At 35.5% G+C, this 20860-nt stretch overlaps 1 protein-coding gene across 3 annotated transcripts; it reads right to left on the bottom strand.

The window, feature by feature from the left end:
* Nucleotides 1-6095: 6095 nt before the first annotated feature.
* LOC144973542 (ubiquitin-conjugating enzyme E2-17 kDa-like) lies at nucleotides 6096-20778 on the bottom strand. Of its 3 annotated transcripts, none has more exons than XM_078916088.1 (8): nucleotides 20644-20778; nucleotides 17620-17683; nucleotides 16094-16125; nucleotides 15345-15422; nucleotides 13725-13830; nucleotides 12401-12540; nucleotides 11477-11535; nucleotides 6096-9541 (listed from the first exon to the last, which is right to left on the bottom strand). In XM_078916088.1, the coding sequence occupies exons 1-6, from the start codon at nucleotides 20665-20667 to the stop codon at nucleotides 12401-12403; spliced, it is 444 nt and encodes a 147-aa protein (XP_078772214.1). In that variant the 5' UTR covers nucleotides 20668-20778; the 3' UTR covers nucleotides 6096-9541; nucleotides 11477-11535. The 3 variants fall into 3 exon arrangements, with proteins under 3 accessions (XP_078772214.1, XP_078772215.1, XP_078772216.1); XM_078916089.1 differs by lacking the exon at nucleotides 6096-9541 and adding an exon at nucleotides 11930-11995 and having other exon boundaries at nucleotides 10066-11535; XM_078916090.1 differs by lacking the exons at nucleotides 6096-9541; nucleotides 11477-11535 and adding an exon at nucleotides 12022-12041.
* Nucleotides 20779-20860: the final 82 nt, after the last annotated feature.

The raw sequence follows: 20860 nt of genomic DNA, 5'->3' as shown, positions 1-20860 counted from the left end.
TTTGAGTGCATTCCTTTTAGTGGGGACCTGTGCTTGATCTGGATTGGACTTTTACTTTTAGGTGATCTCAAACTGAGTACTTTGATAGTGCGCTCTTGGAATCTACATGTTTCCTATTTAAACCAATACTGGCGCTGATATGACCTTAACGTGTTGCGCCGTAAAACCCTTAAAAACAAGCTTAGGCCTTATACTCTTGACTGTTTAGGTAACTATGCCCAATGAGATAGTGATTTCTATGTGAAGCCTGAGACGGGGGCAGTGAGCTGTGAAGAGCAGTTAGAAATGGCTGTCAGTGGCAAGGTTGGAATGGATGGAGAGAAGACAAAAGGAGTTCAGAATTTAACCGTGTTGCATTGTTCTGAAGTAGATGATTGGGGGGGGGGGGAGTTAAATCACAGTCACGTTGTCTGATTTATTTACTTGGGTGATAACTCGAAATGTGTTCTTTGCATTGTTTGTTTTCCTTCAGTGTTCCTTCCCTTAAATTACCATGTGCATGGATACAACAGGACTCTGCTACACTACAATGGGGATTTTTTGCTAGTCCCATTATCACAGCTGAATCTGAGTTCCACTGTAGTAAGTTTGAAGATTTTTAAAAATATAAGCTGAGGTCTAAAATCCGTAGGGATACGAAAAATTCTTAGTATTTGGCATGTCATTATTTTAAAACAGTACACGCCTCACTTCCCTTGGAATTGGAATAGACCCTAAAGAAACATTTCCCCTTAGGGAATTTATTTATTTATTATTATTTAATTGCAATTCTGACATCAATTAATTTAAATACGGCATGCCCAAGTCAGCAACAGGACTCAGAGTGATGACAATTCAAGTCTTGGGCACAGGCCTTGTGTTTCACTTTCACTCAATCAATCACAATTAATTGAATCAGCACTTGGATCAAAGTGAAATATCACCCAGCCAAGGCCAAATTTTCACGCAAAATTTTTTATGCAAGAGTTGTTTCTTTTTAGGACTTTTAAGGCGCTTGCGACACTAATGAGTCATTTCAGCACCAGTAAAAAGGAAAACTATATATATTATATTATATATAGATGACAGTTTGTAGATCTGAAGTTAAAAGCACAAAAAGAAAATGCAAGACAACAGGGACTGACGGACTGGTTCCAATAGGGAACAAATGATTCCATGAGAATGAGCAATCCATTAATGTGCCTTGCTTGAAATTACCTTAATGTAGGCAGTTTAGTGAAAATTTCAAATTGTAGAGAACTTTAAATTGGTGTAAACAGAAGCAGCTTGCTGTGCTTATCCCAATGCTTTTTAAAATTTTGATATATCTCCTTTGGTACAAGAGTTATACATTTTTAAGTGAAAATGAAAAGTTGTGACAGCACAAGTAATAACAAATGCCAGTGAAGACGTAACTTCATCAAAAATGGATGGATTTTATTGAATTGTACATCAAAATGTAGGTAAAATTCTATTCTTTCATTAAACTGAATTTTGCTTTTACCGTCAATATTTTATGAGTATGAGTCATGAGGCATAAGGATTTGATTAAAGAGTTAAGTCACCCGCCGATGCAAATGAACACGCATGGTTGTTATTACACAAAATTTGGAATTTCTCAAAAACTAATAATAATAAAAGCAAAATTCAAAAAGTGGCACAAAGAAGATACGAATTTGCTCTAAATAATACGCAAATTAGACTTTCAGTTTACCTATGAAATTTACCATTAGAGATTCATTATGCAAAAGTGGTTCAAAGTCAAGGATGAAAACTTTTGCAACAAAAAAACCCCCCAAAAACATTACGCCCAAGAAACTCAAAACTTAAATCATAAAACGACATAATAAAACTAATACAAAACTCAAAAAAGAAAATTTAAAACTGAGAATTACTTTGGATTAACATTTAAATTGTGTTTTTTGTTTTTTTCAAAATGTAAGTTGTATGTTCACAAAAATGTAACCACTGCCAGAATTGCGTCAGCAAAAAAAAGAGAAGACAGATATAATAGAATAATCTACAGAACTTGACTCTGATTCCTCCATACCCCAGTAACTGACAGTGACATCCTTTCTATTTATAACAACAAATTCTTCCATAATATTCACTATCATCTAAAGTGAGGATAAATAAAGATTCGGGTTCTTCAATGTACTGCTCGATTTTGGTTTTAATTGACGCAAAACACTCCAGCGGATCTAAATCACTTTTAATGAAAGCTTTCTTCACTAGCTTTGATGTTGTCTTTTTTCCTGCGGTCGCGGGCCACTTCTTGTCGGCATTTGGTGATTTCCTGGCTTACTGCTCTATCCAGAACAGATCTCACCCTTTCATCTCTGGCTTCTTTTATGGCGAAATTAATCACTTTAAACTTGTTCATCGGGTGGTAAAGAATCAAGCCACTGCATACATTTATTAAGTTTTGAATGAACTTTGCCATTTACAAAACCGCCAGTTGCCACCAGTGCTCTTCTGAACATTTCGTCCAGACACCCTAGCGACTGTTCTGATGCCATATTATAGGTTGGGGCTGACGACACCATATCCTTAATAACAACAGGCAGTTCCTCCTCCACCGGAAAATTTCCTAATTGTAGCTGCAGCACTGAGTATATGGCATGCCTTCAGAATTCCTAAAAGTGCATCCAGTTGGATTTCTTCTTTTCCTTATACAAAATTGTGAAGACCAGAAAACACAATTTTAATCAGGAGATAGGATTTCAACGAAAACAGTGGGCACAGACAGATCTTGGGGCATTCGAATCCATGTTTGGAGCTGTCTCTTGGAGGACTGGACAAGAGGATACTGAGAAATATAAAGAGCACAGATAGACATTATAAATTTTCTCTGGACGAGACAATAAGATAACAAAACGAAACCTGAAAAAAACCAAAGCAGCAAGAGTATTTTTTAAAAATTTGCTTTAAGAAAAATGTTTCTGTCTGAGACTGAGATGCTAGCGGGCAAGCATTTCACTGGTCATCACATCACAATCAACCATCCAATTATTGGACACTTCTCACCAAATCTAATCTCATTATAGTTAAAAGAACAAAAAATACCATCAGAAAGATACATTTCTATTCCTACATCAATCACAGCTTTTTGATTATGACCACCAAGGAGGATGATACAAAGCATTAGCTCATTTCAGCTTTGTTTTAAAACCAAAATCCTAGTGAGGTTGGAGAAGTCTTCTTAAACAAGAGATTAATGTGATGAGCAAACAATGTAAATTTTCTTGACGAGAAAAAAAAACCCACGAATCAGATTGAGTTCAAGTGAAGGCCCACTGGGCCCGGAATCCAACTTGCTGACCACTCTGCCACAATGCCTCCATAAGTTAAGCAATTATCAAGCAGAAACAAAGTCTTTCCAAGCAATAGACCACCAATAGTTTTAAACTAAAAATCATATATGTATAGAATTCAATTAATACCAAAAAAAAAAAATATATATATATATATATAATAATTGAGTGATAAATTACTTAGGAAATATAGGCTTTTAAATACCTTACCAACCTGAAACAAATGGGTTATATATATAGAAATTGATGACATATTGTTGTAATACTAACCTCAAAACTGAAACTGCATTGATCAGATTAACAACTGTTCTTTACTGCCGTAACAGTTCCCATCAAGTCCATGCAGTTTATCAACTTCCAACAAGGCTTCATTTGGCATGTCGAGCAACGCTGTCCAAAGGATGAATGTTGCACTTCAGTTGAATGAGCTGCGCATCAAGCTCATGACAAAATTGCCGAGTTACACAGGAGGCATGTACAGTACAGCTGCATGATCCGTCAATGTTGAAATAATCCTTAGGGCAGAAAATACTGATTCCTGAGAAGCACCAACATATCGAGCATAAACATCTGTTGCTTCAGTCGGTGCAGAGATTATATGCGTAACGTAATTTGATGTCTTACCACCAGGAAGATGACGAACATCCAAAACAAGACAATCCGATTTGTTGACAGTGAGGTGGATTTCATTGACATGAGATCTATCTATCGTCGTAGCATCCCATGAAAGACATATTTTTTTGTGACTTAACCAAGTGGCCAACCGTCTGGATGGTGGTGATGATTCCTAGTTCATAAGCCATTTGGGCACATGTGGCAGGGCATGGCACGTCATCAAGTGGCTGACAGCATATCACCTCTGAAAATTTTTTAATCAACATGCAGCAATGTTTGACCAGTATGCCGCACACCAATTGGTGATAGACAAGTCGTCTAATGTCTGGCTTATATGTTTTTCCCTCATTTGTGGAAATAGGCCATTCTGGCTCCCTCAGACCCTCCTGAGTGTTGTCACTTTTTAAAAGTCCTTCTAAATACATATAGTAATCATTGCGAATCAATAAATCCTTATTTTCAAGTTCAAGTTTCTTCTTTAATTCTAGTAATGTTGACAATTCTTCTAAAAATTTATTGTTTGCAGCCTTTTATTTTTCAAACTCTTTAGAACTGAGATTGCCCTTACTTTTATGAAGAAGTTCTTTTCTTTTTCTGGTGCTCTATCAAATTTGATTTCAGCTTAGCAATTTTTTTCTCTTGCCTTAATAGTCTTTGGTTTTTAGAACGTATTTGTAAATTAAAAAAAAAATATGCAGACAAGCATTTCAGTTGTTTTTTTTCATGTTTATCCTCTTTGATAACCTGCCCCAATTTAATTTTCAACTTCTTAGTTGATGTACAGTTAAAACAGTTTTAACTGGCGTAGCCACCAAAGGTGTGCTACACGTTGAAGGTGAAAGTTGGAGGTGTTGAATTGTGAGGTGGCAAATTTTGTACAGGTGAAAGACAGGGAAATTCAAATTCCTCATGGATGAAATTGATTATTTTTTCAGAATTTATTGCAATAGAAATAGAGGGTTGATCAGCATACATGTCAATTAATTATGTGGCATATTCTGTGGAGGCAATTGTCTTTTTTCTCCCTCTGGTGTGGTCGTATTATGGCACAACAAAAGGGCCCCTGCTGTGAAGGAATACTCGAACTTCTACAAAGTATAATATATTCAAAACTAATATATATGATAGTACGTATGTATATTACAGAGAGATGATTTTACAAGGTAAAAAACTATTAGCCCTATTTTTAAAAATGCTCAACATTTGACTGTCTCCCTCCCAGCTATGAACCTCACTGAGATTTGGGGGGGGGGGGGGGGGGGAAGAAAAAGAGCAATCCAGAACAAAGACAGAGAGCAACACGGAAAGGGAAGACGGATATGGACAAAAAGGAGACACGGCAAGTGACCCGTCTGCCCACCAAGGAAGGTCAGAAGACCCCAACCAGTCTGTAAGGGTTAATTTCATTTGATGGACTGGGAAAGGCTCTTAAGTACTTATTGTTTTTAAGGGTTTTACGGCACTTGCAACACATTAAGGTCATATCAGCGTAAATTATTAAGGAGACAATGTCAGTGTCAACCCACACAGGGAGAAGGTAACATACTCGGCATATATATGGAATTTATCTAAATACTGTGTAAATTATTGAGACAGTGTTAGCCCACACAGGGAGAAGATAACACAGTCGGGCATATGGAATTTATCTTAAAGTCTGTGTAAATCATTAAGGAGACATTGTAAGCCCACACAGGGAGAAGGTAACACAGTCGGGCATATGGAATTTATCTTAAAGTCTGTGTAAATCATTAAGGAGACAATGTCAGTGTCAACCCACACAGGGAGAAGGTAACTTAGCCAGACATGGAATTTATCTAAGGACTATGTAGTCAGCTTTGTGGTATGACACTTGTCCTCGGACCAGTCAATCCAAGGTTCGAATCCTGCTCTAAGCATCGCAAAGATGGGTCCTTGTTGAAGGCTCTTTGCTTGCTTTCTCTCACTGTACACAGGTGTAAAATAGCTGGCGTCATGCTCATCCTACAAGTTAAATTATGTTGCTTCTGGCTAGAGACCCATTGTAAAGTTTTTTTGAGCACATTTAGTGGATATTGGGCTATATAAATGCTCAAGTTTATTTTTTTTTTTTTAAGTTGAAAATTTTAAAAGACCCTATAGTAAAGAAAGTTCTACTCAACATCCGAATGTTGGATTAGTATGGATGAAGAAAAAAAAAAACCGACCACATTTATAAGTACCAATTCATGTATTCACCGTTCATCAATACATCACAACAAAGCTAGCTTCAAATATATGAAGTTGAGATTCAACATTTATTAATCTCAATGGCAATAAACATAAGTTTTATCTTATCATTATTATTATTGTTGTTTTCAGGGGTTTTATGGCGCTTGCAACAATTTTAGATCATATAATTGTCAGTAAAGAAATAAAATGGGATACAGTCGAAGATTTCTAGATTAACAGTTAAAAGCACTGATGAAAAAGTAAGACAAAGTGGACTGGATCAAATAGGGGACAGAAGTAGACTCCAAGAGCATATTAATACTATCAATGTACTAAGTTTGAGATCAGCTAAAAATCTCATTCACGGGATCCCCTAAGAGGAATACACTGAAATATTTACAAAACAAAAATCATAAAATGCACAACAGAGACGATTAACAAAGGGAAAAAATATCATCTCCTAAAACTAATAATATTACATGTGACTGTTTCCCTCTCATCCAGTGACTCTGTCCAGAGCCAGGACAAATGCAAGTGATCTCATTCTAAGACAAAGACAGAAAGCAACCTAGAAAAGGAATTATAGGGGGATAGAAATTATAAGACACAAAAACAGTGACCGCCAACCCCCTCCTCCTCCTCCCCCCCCCCCCCCCCTCCAACTCCAAACATGGGAGGTTAAAAAAACCCACCCATTACATATTATTTTTGAGAAGCATAATAAGAACATAATAAGTTATAATAAAATATTGCATTGCTAAGTTTTACAAAGAGTGAGGATAAATTTGTGGTATAACAAAAGGCTTTGACTACACAGGAACTGTCATAAACTGTTATGTAACCTATTTACTTGGGCTCTTTAGTGAGTTGAATACAATAATAATATATAAATTATATAACCTCTAAAAAGTACTATGTTATTAAACGAGAAAAAATAATCACTAACAAAATGAAGGGAAGGCATTGTCCCATTACAATATATTAGAGAAATTTCACCAATTGTGACCCACAGCGTCCAACTGGTATAATACAGGGTGTCCATAAAGTCTGGGTACATGCGGTACTTCATTATCTTTCTTTATAGATTCATTCATGTTATAGTTTGTGAAGATTTTCCAGATAGGGGGTCTTTGTATCACCACCATTACCAGGGCCACCCGATGGCCATGTGCGTAGCCAAAACTGGACAAACAGAGAATTGCATTTCTATTATTAATTTAATCTTTACTTTCTTACTTTTTATGTTCCCTCCCACCTCGTATTGTTGATTATTTTTTTTTTTCAAAACCGATGAGTTTTTCAAGGGGGTTAGAGTATTAGTAGTGTTTGGCCATGTCAGGTTCTATTTTTGGACACCCTGGAAACCCTGATAACCACTATTTAGCTAGACTTTATGGACTCACTATATTATGTTGGGGTGAAGCAGATATAAAACTTACGAAAAAAGTGTCACTTCAAGTTCAAGACACAACACATTATCTTATTGTTCATGTTTGATTTCAGGGGTTTCACGGCGCTTGCGACCCTTTCAGTGAAATCAGCAAAAAGTCAACACTCTTCTTATCAAAGTCAACGTCTGCTTGACGATGAAGTCAACATTTCTTGTTGTCCCAAGTTTTCTGTTCTTTATCAAAAGGTGTTCCATTGATAATGGATAAAGTCAACCTTGCTTTAAAGTCAATCAATCTTTCTGGGTCCGGCGGTGTTGGCTTAATCAGGATTCCACTGTAGCTCATTTCAGCACCAGTAAAAGAGAAAGCCACAAAACTGGATTTATAATCAAACTTGAGTTAAGTTTATATATATTTTATCATTGTCTTTTCACATTAACATATAAACTCAAACTAATTTTCTAACTTTTGACTATAAATCCAGTTTTTTTTAGCATTCGAACAACGACTCCCACATAACACATACCGTTTTGAGGGGCATAGTTCACTGTTATCTAATGTCTATACAATGGAATCCTGATAAAGTCAACACCGCTGGACCAGAAAGATTGGTTGACTTTATCCAGTATCTATAGAAGATATTATTTTTTTAAAATTAAAGATTATAAAAAAAAAAAAAAAAATTTTATGGGACCGACAAGCGGTATTGATTTTAAGCAGAAGTTGGCTTTTTATGAGTGTTGACTTAATGTGAATTCCACTTTACTTATAATAGAAATTTGATAGAGATTTGTGGAGAAAAAAAAAGTGAAATAGACCCTTACACCAGCACAGGCTTCCACTGACAGGAATACGCTCACATATTTACAGAATATATCCAAAACAGAAAACATTAAATAACAAAACATAACAGAGAGATGATTTATAAAGAAAGAAAAATCACCTCACAAAACTAATACTAAACATTTGACTGTTTCCCTCTCAGCTAAGGACCACAGCAAAGACCAGGGCAAAACCGAGCAATTCCATTTCAAGAAAAAGACAGTGAGTAGCCTAACTCGGAAAACATATATAAGGGTATAGAAGACACAGCAAGTGACCTGCCCAACATGGAAGCCAAAGGGCGTTATATTTGATTCAATCAGTGGTGAAAGCAGCCATTTATATAGATAAATCAGAAATCATCCACCAATCATCAGCTATTTCACCGAGCTTATGAGATATTATAATACTAGTTTTATCTCATTTTAATTATTTACCTTTCCAAATTTATTGTTTGTTTGGAAAGGAATTCCATAACATAATGCTTTCATTTGTAGACTTTTGATTTTAACTTATCACACGAGTATAAGAAAATATATTTACAACATACCAGTGAGAGAAAATAAAAAATATGAAACAAGTTTGGTTCTGAATCTGAAGGATTTGATTCCAATAGCGAGGGCTGTTTGTTTTGTTTTCGAGGGTCTTACTGGCCACTGCGACAAATTAAAGTCATTTCAGCGCCAGTATAAAAGTGAGAAAAGTGAGATTGTAATAAATAATTAGACTTACAATTAAAACCACACAAGGAAAAGGAACACGAAGGGAAATGGTTGACTTAGGGAACAGATGTAGATTTCAAGAGCACACTATCAGTGTACTTAAGTTTGAGATAACCTAAAAATTTATATAGACATAAACCCCAAGACCTAACTTTGAGGAATACTACTTACAAATCACTATATATATTTAAAACAAAAAATTTATAAGTAGATAACAGAGATAATCTAAAAGGAACAAAATATCTCTCAATATTATTACCAAACATTTGACTGTTTTTCTCCAATCAAAAGACTCCAGCCAGGGCCAGGACGAAATCAAGTAATCTTATTCCAAGTCAAAGACTTGTAATGGTAGCACATCTGACAGGTAATCAGAAGGTCTGAGGTTAGATCCCCAGTCGAGGTCGACCGATTTTTTGGGATGGTATTTTTTCTTGTATTTTTCTTTCTTGCTTTGTCTGGCACCCTTCATACACACTTGTTCAGTTCTTTATCAAAGACAGAAGGCATGCTGGAAAACAAATATAGGGGGATAGAAGAATAAGCAAGTAAACTCCCTGCCCACTACTAGAGGACAAAAGACCCCATACACACCGCAAGTCCTATATCATATAATACTGTGAAAATTCAACACGAAGCCTAATGATATAATCATCTTCCAAATTTTACATTAGTTCTTTTACAGATATAAACAAAGAGAGATTTTTCGGCAAAGATCCGGGTGAGGCCAAAATTTTGGTCTCAGACTAGAAGATACAGAGGTACACTTTTTTTTCTGTTGCCCCTTTTATCTAAGCCTAATAGCGTGGTAAATGGAACAATGGATGTATTCAGAGACTGGCTTTGATTTATTGATTTGATTTCTTTGTAATTTTGTAATTTGCAAAGTCAAACTGTTCCTTATCCCCTCCCTCTCCACTCCTCTCCCACTAAAAAGAAAAAAAAAAACAACAAAAAAAAAACAAAAAAAAAACAATAAAATCCGCAAATGCATAAAAAATGCCCATAATCCCAAAACCCAGAGGTGTTCCCCCCCCTCCCCCCCCCCCGCCCCAGCCTGAGGGGATATTTACCCATTACATACTATTACTATGAGTGGTATGATCCTCACAATAGATCTAGCAGTTTACAACCAGCTGGGAATCAACCATGTCAAGGATAAATAGTTCAAGGTTTGGACCTCATCTTTATCTTGTCCAATCTCATAAAATACAGACATCTGGAACATTGCATCATCATCATCATAATAATAAAATAAACAATATAAATAATAATAATAATAATAATAATAATAATAATAATAATAATAATAATATGATCTAGTCAAAATATCATACGTGGCCCACTGTCTCACACCAGTATTATGTCTGAGCAGAGCAGATACCAGAATGTGAAAATAATACATCAGAAATGTAAAGTTTTAATTTTTGTTTCCTTAATCAATTAACTACTCTGGAAAGACGCGTATTAAAAAATTTGGCCATAAAACTCATCTTTCAAATATCGATCGATTTCAAGGACTCTCATCTTGGCAAAGACTCTCAAACCTGGGACCTCGACTCCAGCCAGGATCAGGACATAACTAAGAAATCCCATTTTAAGACAAAAGACAGAAAGTTAGTTGGGAGAGAGTAGATGCCCACTATGGGAGCATTTAATAAAATACACAGTAATACTGAACAAAGCTATTCTCATATTATAAAATGTTTGAGAGAAAGTTTATGCTCACGGTAAGGATAGTACAAGTCTTTTTTTTTTCACTCTGGTGGAAAAAGCATTAAATTTGCCATGAACATTGTTGATTATTTAATAACTTACAGTGCAGCTCACATAAATTACACCAGTCTGCCTTAAAACGGCATTATGTTGACTCAGACGCTAAAAATTAAATTTTAAGAAAACAATACAAGAATTTTGAATATAAATTCACATTTCTTAATATCTTAATTTTCAATCCTTTTCAAGCATCTGCATCACCCTGACATTATTATTATTATTATTATCATTGTTATATAGAATTAAATCAGTTTTGTGGAACAACTGTTTTGAGGTGTTTGTCTTACAATTTATAAGTATCAACATAGCAACAACCATCAATCAAACCATTATGCTGCCATGCTCTGAAAAAAAACACGTTTTAAAAATTTATTAAAAATAAAACGAAAACAAAAAAAGACACCCTTCAAATATCGGTCGATTTCGTCTTGTCAAAATATCTCAAACCTAAGAACTCCTTGAAGACGTTCTTGAAGTCCCAGTTTTGAGAATATTTTTGACAGGATGGTCATTTTATTCGATCGATATTTGAAGGATTGGTTTTCTGACAAAAACTTTTTAAAATGTGCTATTTCAGAGCATGACAAAAAAAATACACTCTAATGCTTAAATGGATTTACACATGACATGCGCACAAAAAAGCAATATATAAAACTTGCACTTTATTAACTTTAAAATAATCTGTGTACAGCTTGTAAAAAGGAGTCCTTCTTGTAGAAATTGCCAAGGCTGTAAAAAAAAAAAGAATAAAATAAAAGCTCATTTTATCAGCTGAAAACTATTGTCATGTTTAATAACGAAAAAAAAAAAAGGAGTCCCCTTCAGTTAAAAACATTTTAAAATATAAAATCATGAAAAGAATCTAAATTAAATGTGCCCAAAGCACTTTACAAGGAGTCCCAAGCTAACAACAGCACTTAACATGCAAAACAAGATATAACACATGTAAGGCGCTATTACAGGGTTTTTTTTTTCAACAGATACAATGCTGTTACCAGCCATGTTTTCATTTTGTATCTGATTGTTTCATTTTGTATCTGATTGCAATGAGAGAATTTGAGTAGACTTGTTCCAAGGACTCAATTGTGAAGTGCCCAGAGCAGGGCTCAAACCAGGGACCTACCAGTTCAAAGATGCGTGTCATATCATGAGATCACAGAGCCGCACAAGTCTGTGCTGTATATCTCAACTGTCAGACATAAATGTCAACGAAAATACTTGATCAATCTGTTCAGCTCATAAAATAAGAAACAAAAATTAATATAAAAGCTAAAAAAAAAGAACAAAATACCAAACACGAACGTTTCAGGCTCAAAACACTGCTTCTGGCAACAACAAAAAACAACATAAACATAAAAACATTACTTTAAAAAATCCAGATCCATCTTGTTTAATAGTAATGTATTTATGTTTTCATTGTCTTTTGTTGTTGGCTGAAGGAGGGTTTTGAGTTCAAAATGTTCCACCTTTGGTATTTAAATTTAAGCCGATATTTTCAATTTTGTTTTTTACTTTTTCATCTAGCAGCTTAGTCTCACTTCAGCTCAGAGTATAATGAGATAGGGTTAAAGGTCACTAAGACACTTTTACTTACTCATGATGCATGTTTCCTGGTCCATTCCCTAGCTGTCTCTTCATATTTCGGCCTATCCTGTTTATATAGTTTTGCCGCATCAGGAACCAGTGGATCATCTGTGTTGGGGTCAGTGAAGAGGGAGGTGATGGATAGTAATACTGATGGAAAAGTGGAGAAAAAGAAGAAGAAAATATTAGGTGACAGCCATTGTGAACTTTTAGAAGTCATTTATCATTGCATATATATATTTCACAATGTTTCATTTGTTCCACCAGCAGGAACCATAACAGACAGTCAACTATTAAGCATTCTGTTAGCACTACTACCACTCTTAAATTACCCATCACTGCAAAAAGCCAGATTCTCATTCACATCTGAGTCAAGTGGGATAACATCCTTACTCAAGGACAAAACATCGAGCCTAGCATTTTCAAGGATCAATGTCATCCATCTCGCAATGGGGACGAGTTTGGAATTTCAATTGCAGGAGTTCAAGAATCTTGTCACTTTATCCCTCCAATAACCTCACCCAAATGTCTTATCAAAATGTAATCTTTTTTTTCACTTCACAATGATTGTTCACGAATTTAACAATTGCTTGACTTTTGTCAGAAGACGAGACACCAAACCGCTGAACCACCAAGTCAGACAAAAGCACGAATTCAGAAGACATTAGAGTTAGAGGAAAGCCATGTGAAGCACTTCATGATATATAGTCATGACACAATCCAAGCAATACGCTGTGTTGCATACCATTTGAAAGGTTGATTAATTTCCTATCCAATGATTGTAATTATGTTCCTATCTTTACATTCAATCAAAAGATACAATGCTTAGAATTTGAAACACCAAAATACACAGACTTTGCAGAAATAAATATGAGCTGGTAAGAATTTCATGGAAAGCAAAGCCCCAGGCAACTGGAGGCACTTAAATTGTGCGGCTATGTGGTCTTGTGGTATGACACTCGCTTTTCACTTTCCCATCATGGGAGGTAAAAAGACCCCACCACAAGGAGAAGCGAGGCTCCGATATCTCAATTGGTAGAGCACTTGCTTCACATGCAAAGGGATTGCTTCACATGCAAAGGGATCAAGATTCATCCCAAAGTCGAGATTTTTTTCTTTCTGACACCCCCCCCCCCCCCCCCTGTCCTCCAAGGAGTGATTGGTCAGCTGGGTTTGTTAGATGTGCTGGAAAGCACTTTACGATAAGCATGTGTCCTATCCAAAGGTTATCAAGCAATTGCAATGGTCTATTTCATGCTATAGAAACCAAGATAAACTACAGCTCAATAGGCCTGATGGTTACTACAAAGAGAAGTTAGATTTCTAGTTCCCACCTTTTGAAATGGTAAGAGCAGGAGACCATTGGGTCCGTAATATATCTAAGCATATACTGCCATTGCTGTTAATGTTTGGGTGGTAGATTTTGGTGATGAAGGTAATCTGGAAAAAAAATAGATAAATATATAATAAAATTAAATTAAATTAAAATAGCATAAATAAATACACAATCTGTTATAAAAATTTAACTTCAAAATGAAATCAAAGTATGAATACGTTCACAGGTAGGTATACAAGTATATGTAATGTGCCGCTACCTGATCTTGTGATATGACATCCATCATTGGACTGTAAGACCTAGGATTGAGTCCCAATCTGAGAGGCGAATTGTGAGTCCTTGGAAAAGGCTCTTTACTCACATTCTCTCATCGTACTCGGTGTAAAATGAGTACTTGGCCATTAACTGTGTCTGTCTCTGTTGGAAAATTGTAATATCCCCTATGATACATCATGTCTTGTTTTAAGTTGTTAAGTGTTAATGTTGGCCTTTGACTTTTTGTAAAGTGCTTTATGCACAATTCGTGGATAATGCCCTTTATAAATACTTGTCTTTTTTTGTTTTTAATGGCTATTTATCTAAAAGGCAATATAAAAGGTAATTTAAGAGCTCAGTTGCTTTTCATGGAAAGGACTGGCTTTGATTCCCAATTCAAGGGGATTTTTTCTGACCCTAGTGACTGAGAAACTGGATCTGTTAGAGCTAGTGTAAAGTACTTTGCGAGAGACTGACATACTATTCAAAAGGTAGCCAGCAATTTCTACTGAACGTTTAATGGTAAAAGGTAATTTATTTGAATTGAAAGTACAAATCAAAGTGAGACATGGACGAGATTGAACATTTAAAAAAGTACATCCATAATGCTTGTAAAAATTTTCAGGGCGTGTTATAAGATTTTAAAAAATTATTTAACTTAAGTATTGCTAACTAACTTGAAAAAGGAAAGGGGGGGGGGGGGGGGGGAGGCGGAGGGGTCCCAAATAGCTCAGTTGGGAGAGCACTTCATTTCACAAGTTTCAAGATGAAACTTGAAGCTATTCACACCAAGGAACTGGTTTTTTTTTCCCAATTCAGAGGAGATTTCTTCTGACCCCATTGACTGAGACTGTTAGTGCTAGTGTAAAGTACTTTGCAATAGACTAGCATCCTCTACAAAGGGTAGCGAGCATATTGTCTTGTTTAATGCTAAAGAAAGCGATATGTCTACTAATAAAATAATGTTCACTAATGAAGGCATTTCCAATAGCACCATATTTACTTTCGTCAGATTCACATTCTATGAATCCAATTTCAGTACAATTAGAGTCGGATTAAACTTTTTTTTAAATAGGAGTCCTTCAGAACCATTAGGCCCATGGTTTCCTGATTTCTACACGGAGCAATAGCAATTGCTTGTCACCCTTTGGGTAGGATGCTAGTATACTGCAAATCACTTTCTACCAGATCAAACAGACCCAGTTACCCATCATTGCTGGTTGGACAGTGGGAGGGGGGGGGGTGCAAGAAAAAGACCCTGACTTCACCCAGGATCAATCTCTTTAAAAAAAAAGGAAGGAAAGAAAGAAAAACAGATCATAATAAACATTACAAAATTGTTGTCTCTATCTTCTAAGTTTACCTTTGGAGGTTTGAAGGGGTAATCTGTGGGGAAGTGAATGGATAAATAAAAGACACCGTCAGCATATGGAGTCTCAGGCTGTGGAAGTAAATAGACAAATGACATAAGACAAGGATATGCCAAATTGAAACTCATCTTATCAAATTGCTATCATGCCAAAATGACGAGGTAAAAAAAATAAATCTTAAAAGTAAAAAATTATCACAATATTTACATGACTTCTCAAAATTTTGAAAACTAACATATTAAATTTCTTGTCACCTTAACCTGGCATCTAGTTCATTTAGACAGAATATTGAGGTGTGGATCACACAGTATTGTGTAGTTGTGGCAGAGGCAGAGAAAGTTAGTGAGGAGGTGAGAAGGAAAAGGTGGAAATGGATTGGGCATGTCTTGAAGAGAAGGGAAAAGAACAATTCCGCATGGAAAGAGATGGAAAGAAAGGCCCCAAAAAGAAAACATGGCCCAGGATGGTGGAAAATTAGAGGAACAAAATTGCATGTCACCCCTGGCAGAGGGCCAGGACTGTAGCCAAGGACTGTATGAAATGAAAGGAAAATGTCCAGGCCTTATGCACCTTCCGTTAATGAGAGAATTGTGAAGCAATTGAAAATCAAATCAAATATTTATATTCATTTTTCTTCTTCTTTCAGATGATATTTTCCATGAAAACTAACTATATGCATCAGTAAATTATATTACTTATAATTTGACAAAACTTTATATAATAATACTATGAAAGTACTCACTGGGCCTATTATTGTTGCTTGCCATTGAAAATCTGAAATAAAGAATGATATGTATTTAGAAACAGTTGTTTGTTTTGAAGGGTTTTATTGGTGCTTGCAACAGTTTTAAGTCATTTCAGGGCCAGTAATAATAATAATAATAATAATAATAATAATAATAATAATAATAATAATAATAATAATAATAATAATAATAAAGACAAATGGGACAGGTGCAAATAGGGAACATAATTTGATTCCAAGAGCAACATATTAATGTGCTTAGAAATCACATCCAAGCACAGGGTCCCTCTATAAGGAACATATGAAATATTGTATTTCCATTTCATACATTACTCGCCATCTGATAAGCAACCTTTTTGTACTCACATTCGTACAATATCCATCATTGCCTGTAGCCAGGTAACTCATTCACACCTGGGTCGAGTGGAATAAAGAGGTAGCTTTATGCCTTACACAAGGAGACAACATTGGGACTAGAACTTTTAACAATCCCAGTCATCCATCCAGCCACTGCTTACTGTTAACATTGCTCGACACCAAGCCACTGAACCAAAAAGCCACTCTGTATTAGTCTTAACAATTCGCAGTCTTCCCATGATGCAAAAGCATGCTTTTACGTTTATCATTTAAATAATGGTAAAAGCTAATGCAGCAAAGAATTTTTTTTCAACCTAACCAATTGGCAGCTGTTTTCTAATTTTGACATGAGCAACATGAGCAGTTGAAGATAACAAGATAAGCCTTTGATGACAACACCATTGCAAGTGTTTTCTTTATGAAGTACAATATTGTTTATCTATATTCACTGTGTGACTCACTATGATTCACTTTGGAGTCTGAATCAATTACAACTTATTAAGCCCTTCGGAGTGATTAGGTCATGAAAGCCAGAGTTCATCCTGGTTTCTGTGGTGAGAAACGGACAATAGTAATTGCTTTCTAATCACTAGTCTATTGCAAAATACTTTCTACCAGATCTTAAATACCCAGCTACCCAATCACTCTAGAATCCTATCCAGAGGGTAGCAAGTCATTACTATTGTCCATTTAGCAATATAGCAAACCAGCTCTATGGTGCTGAATGACATAAAAAAAACTTCCAACTGAACATCAATTTGACTCAAAAGTCAATTTTCTTCATCTCGTTCTTTCAGATCTAATACTAGATTAATAAGATGAGTCACAATAGACATTAGACTGTGTATGCTTTTTTGAAACATTCTTCATTCTTTCCAAACAAAAAAATACCATTCCATATGTGGTGACTGAAGACCACTGGGGTGACTAAAGCCAGCTATTTCAATGGAATTTATCTTATTCTACAAAGGGCTCAGATTCCCGCTGTATTCTGTTAATATTCTTATTCCTCAGCATTTCAAATTTGTATGTAAGTGTCAATTTTCAAATGTTTTTATTCCAAAATGAGCTAAGCACCCCCCCCCCCCACCCCCTCCAACAAAAAACAACAGTCTCAGATCCACCAAATGGTTTTAGTCACCCCTTTTACGGTTACAACTTCTTACAATCATCTCCAACTGGACCAGCTGAACATCCAACAGGAGGATCTCTTTTGATGTCTTGCAATTCCTGTAATCAAAATGAAAACTGATGTGAAAAAAAGGGAATTCATGGACATAGATGATAATAAAAATAATAATACTAATAACAATATACTTTATTCATCATCCAAAAATAGAAATTCGTTTTAGACGTGGCATACATAAAAATGTATAAATATAAAGTTAAGAACCCATGCGACAATGTATATATAGGTATATAAATTTTACACAGTGAAATGTGTTATCCCTATGACCCCTAGTTTGAATGTATATGTATATGCATAAAAATGTATAAATATAGAATTAGGAAGTAAAGGCGACACTTTATATTATATGTTTATATATTAATTTTATAAATTGAAATAGATCATTCTTCTGGCCTCTAATTTGAATTTGTATGTAGATGTTTTAAAAAAATTATAATGATTATAAAAATAATGAGACAAACCATTTATGAGCAAGTGCCAGGTACTAGATCCAATACGCATGGCTAATTTGGCATGGATAACAAAAAAGTAATGCTTGTGCTTGAAATTGGAAACCAAATGCATGTCACCATTTTGAAAAGGAAAACTGTGATAAAATCTCTATCTTTAAATCTGATCAAATCATTTGAAAAATGAAATGCGTTCATCAATTGTGATAGAAGGGTTAAAAGCATTCATAAATCAAATTCAAACAAGATAAGGCAGACGAGAGCCGAATCAACTAGTCAAAAAGTCCTGAATGCTTTTCTTTGCAAATTGATTTCCTTTTAAACTGAAGGCAAAAATATTTCGAATTTGGCTGAACTGCGGGGACATCTTTTTGAGGGACACCTCTTTAACATGATAATAATATATATTCAGACCTAAATCAAGGTCAACCAGGCATATGATTTTGATTTTTGTAGAGTAAAAAGCTCTTTTCAAATCAACATAAAAAAAGAGAAAATGAGATTTGAATATTGTATTAAAATGGCAAGAATCAATCAGCAAAGCAGAAACTAAAAAGACCCCTCTTTGACAATGATTTTTTAATTGACCATTGCCATTGTGATGTAACTTGGTAAGTGCTTATTCGCAGTAGTAGTGCGAATAGTAATTTAACGGTGGAATCACTATTTGCAGTAGAAGAAGCACTCTCTCATCTCTGAAAATTAGTCTTTGTCCCCTCACTGAACACAACACTGTATTTTCTGTTCAAAATGGCGTGTTGTTGAGTGGCTTGACTTGAAGTTGAATGAGAGTGTTAGTTTAAGAAGGAAAGAAAAGGAGGGATGATTGAAACATTTTTTGTGACTTATAATTGAGATTTAGAACGTTTCAACTTTTCCTTTAAGTCTGAAACCTGAAAAGAGCGTGTTTTGTTTTTGTTACCCTAATCCAATCCATGAAAATTTCCCCGTCCCCACCTCTCCGACTTGATCATTCGTTCACATCTTGAAATCTATCAGCTTATCTGTCAGATTACTTTAATGAGAATAGTTCTGTCACCCTTTATTGAATTATTTACAGTTAGTTAAATATATTTTATAAAGTTCCAGGAATCTCTCTCTCTCTCACACACACACAGACTATCTCGTCATTGCTCATGACTCATCATATCTCAGTGCTCCTGCAAAAAATAGAAGTTACAATCAATAAACTACCTCTACTACTACAGCCACCACCAAATCATCAGTACTACCACTACCACAGCTACCACATCGTTATCAAAACTACAGCAAGCGCCACCACTATTACATCCAGGGGTGAGAATAACTGATCAAAAAAAAGGAGGAAATTTGTCAGCGCGTAGACATTAACCCATCCATACGACTATAACCTATAAATATGAATTTCATCAAAAGTTACAGAGATGCAATCCAAAATGTGTCTCACATCAATTTCTGACACCACATACCACTCGGAGGAATTTCAAAAGTTGAAAGTGTAATTACAACATATGGTGGTTGTGGTAGTGGTGGTCGTAGGGATGATGTGGTGGTGGTTGCAGTAGTTGTGGTAGGGATGGTGATGTGGTAGGGGTTGTAGTAGTTGTGGCAGGAATGATGATGGGGTGGTGGTTGTAGTAGTAGTGGTCTTAGGGATGATGGTGTGGTGGTTGTTGTAGTAGTAGTGGTGGTGGTAGGGATGTTGATAGAGTGGTTGTAGTGAGTCTTTTTTATTCATTAAAAAAAATTGAAAAAGGCGGAATTGTGATGGTGATGGGCGGAGATAAACCACCATTTAGGCGGAAATCCGCCTTTAGGCAGAAGATTCTCAGCCCTGTACATCATCATCATTATCCTTATAGTCATCATCACTACCACTAAGTGATCATCACAGGCACCAATACACTCACAACCACCACATCAGCACAACTAGACTACACAAAAATAGACACATAGTCATCTTCAACGAAATGCAAAATGGTAACAGGCTCATAGACTCGATAGTAATTTCTTTTTAAAAATTAATTGAAAAAATAAAATAAAATAATAATATTGTAGATCTAGACGTCTTAAGTAGTTAATTTATATTTTGCGCCCAATCCTCTATCACTATCACTATCCAATAAAGCTCTAGGTTCGTAGGCTACTACTGCAAAACAGAACGACGTTTTTGTTAGCTACAAAATCTACTATTCGAAGTACTACTGCGAATAGAGAAAATCAATATTCGCATTACTATAGGCATAGATGATAGGTGAAGGTGGCTCGAACTTAGTAATGATAGAGATAATGATAATGATTAGAATTCGAGCAAATATTTCCCATTCAATTGATACAAAAAGCAAAAAGGACAAGCAATAAAGCTAAAATAATTCAGTTTTTAAAAAGAACAAAGGAAATGAAGGGAGAGCCTCTCGGTTTTCTCACAGGAGAGAAGAGCAGCTGATTGTGCTTCTCTTCATTTATTGAGATGCCTCCTTTTCTTTTTCCTCCATCCTCCTATTCCATCTGTTTCATATTATTCCATTTGGGAAACTAAACATTTGAGACTACATAGATCATAACTCGCTTACCTTATTTATTCTTTTCAAAGCCATTTTGTTATGACAAGTTTGACAAAGCTAAAAACAATCGATCTCAAAATATTAAATTGACTATGATGTCAAAAATAAACATCACTGAATCATTGGGAGACGGCTGACTGCTGAACGGCGAACGGGAAAAAAGATAATTGCTAAAAATAGACATAACCACGCCTCTTTATTGCTTGAAACCAAGAAATTCCGCACC

Source organism: Berghia stephanieae, chromosome 5 (assembly GCF_034508935.2).
Source record: "Berghia stephanieae isolate SIO BIC M18660-M18661 chromosome 5, UCSD_Bste_1.3, whole genome shotgun sequence".
NCBI classification, from domain to species: Eukaryota; Metazoa; Mollusca; class Gastropoda; order Nudibranchia; family Aeolidiidae; genus Berghia; species Berghia stephanieae.
Note: the sequence above shows the minus strand (reverse complement) of the source record. Positions and strands in the feature narration are given on the sequence as shown.

Coding starts and splice junctions, on each gene's coding strand:
- LOC144973542 (XM_078916088.1), bottom strand. CDS start 20,667: ATGGCTTTGAAAAGAATAAATAAG. Junction 13,831..15,344: donor ACCCCTTCAAACCTCCAAAG/GTAAACTTAGAA, acceptor TTTTTTTTCCAG/ATTACCTTCATCACCAAAAT. Junction 12,541..13,724: donor TGCTCTTACCATTTCAAAAG/GTGGGAACTAGA, acceptor CTTTTCCATCAG/TATTACTATCCATCACCTCC.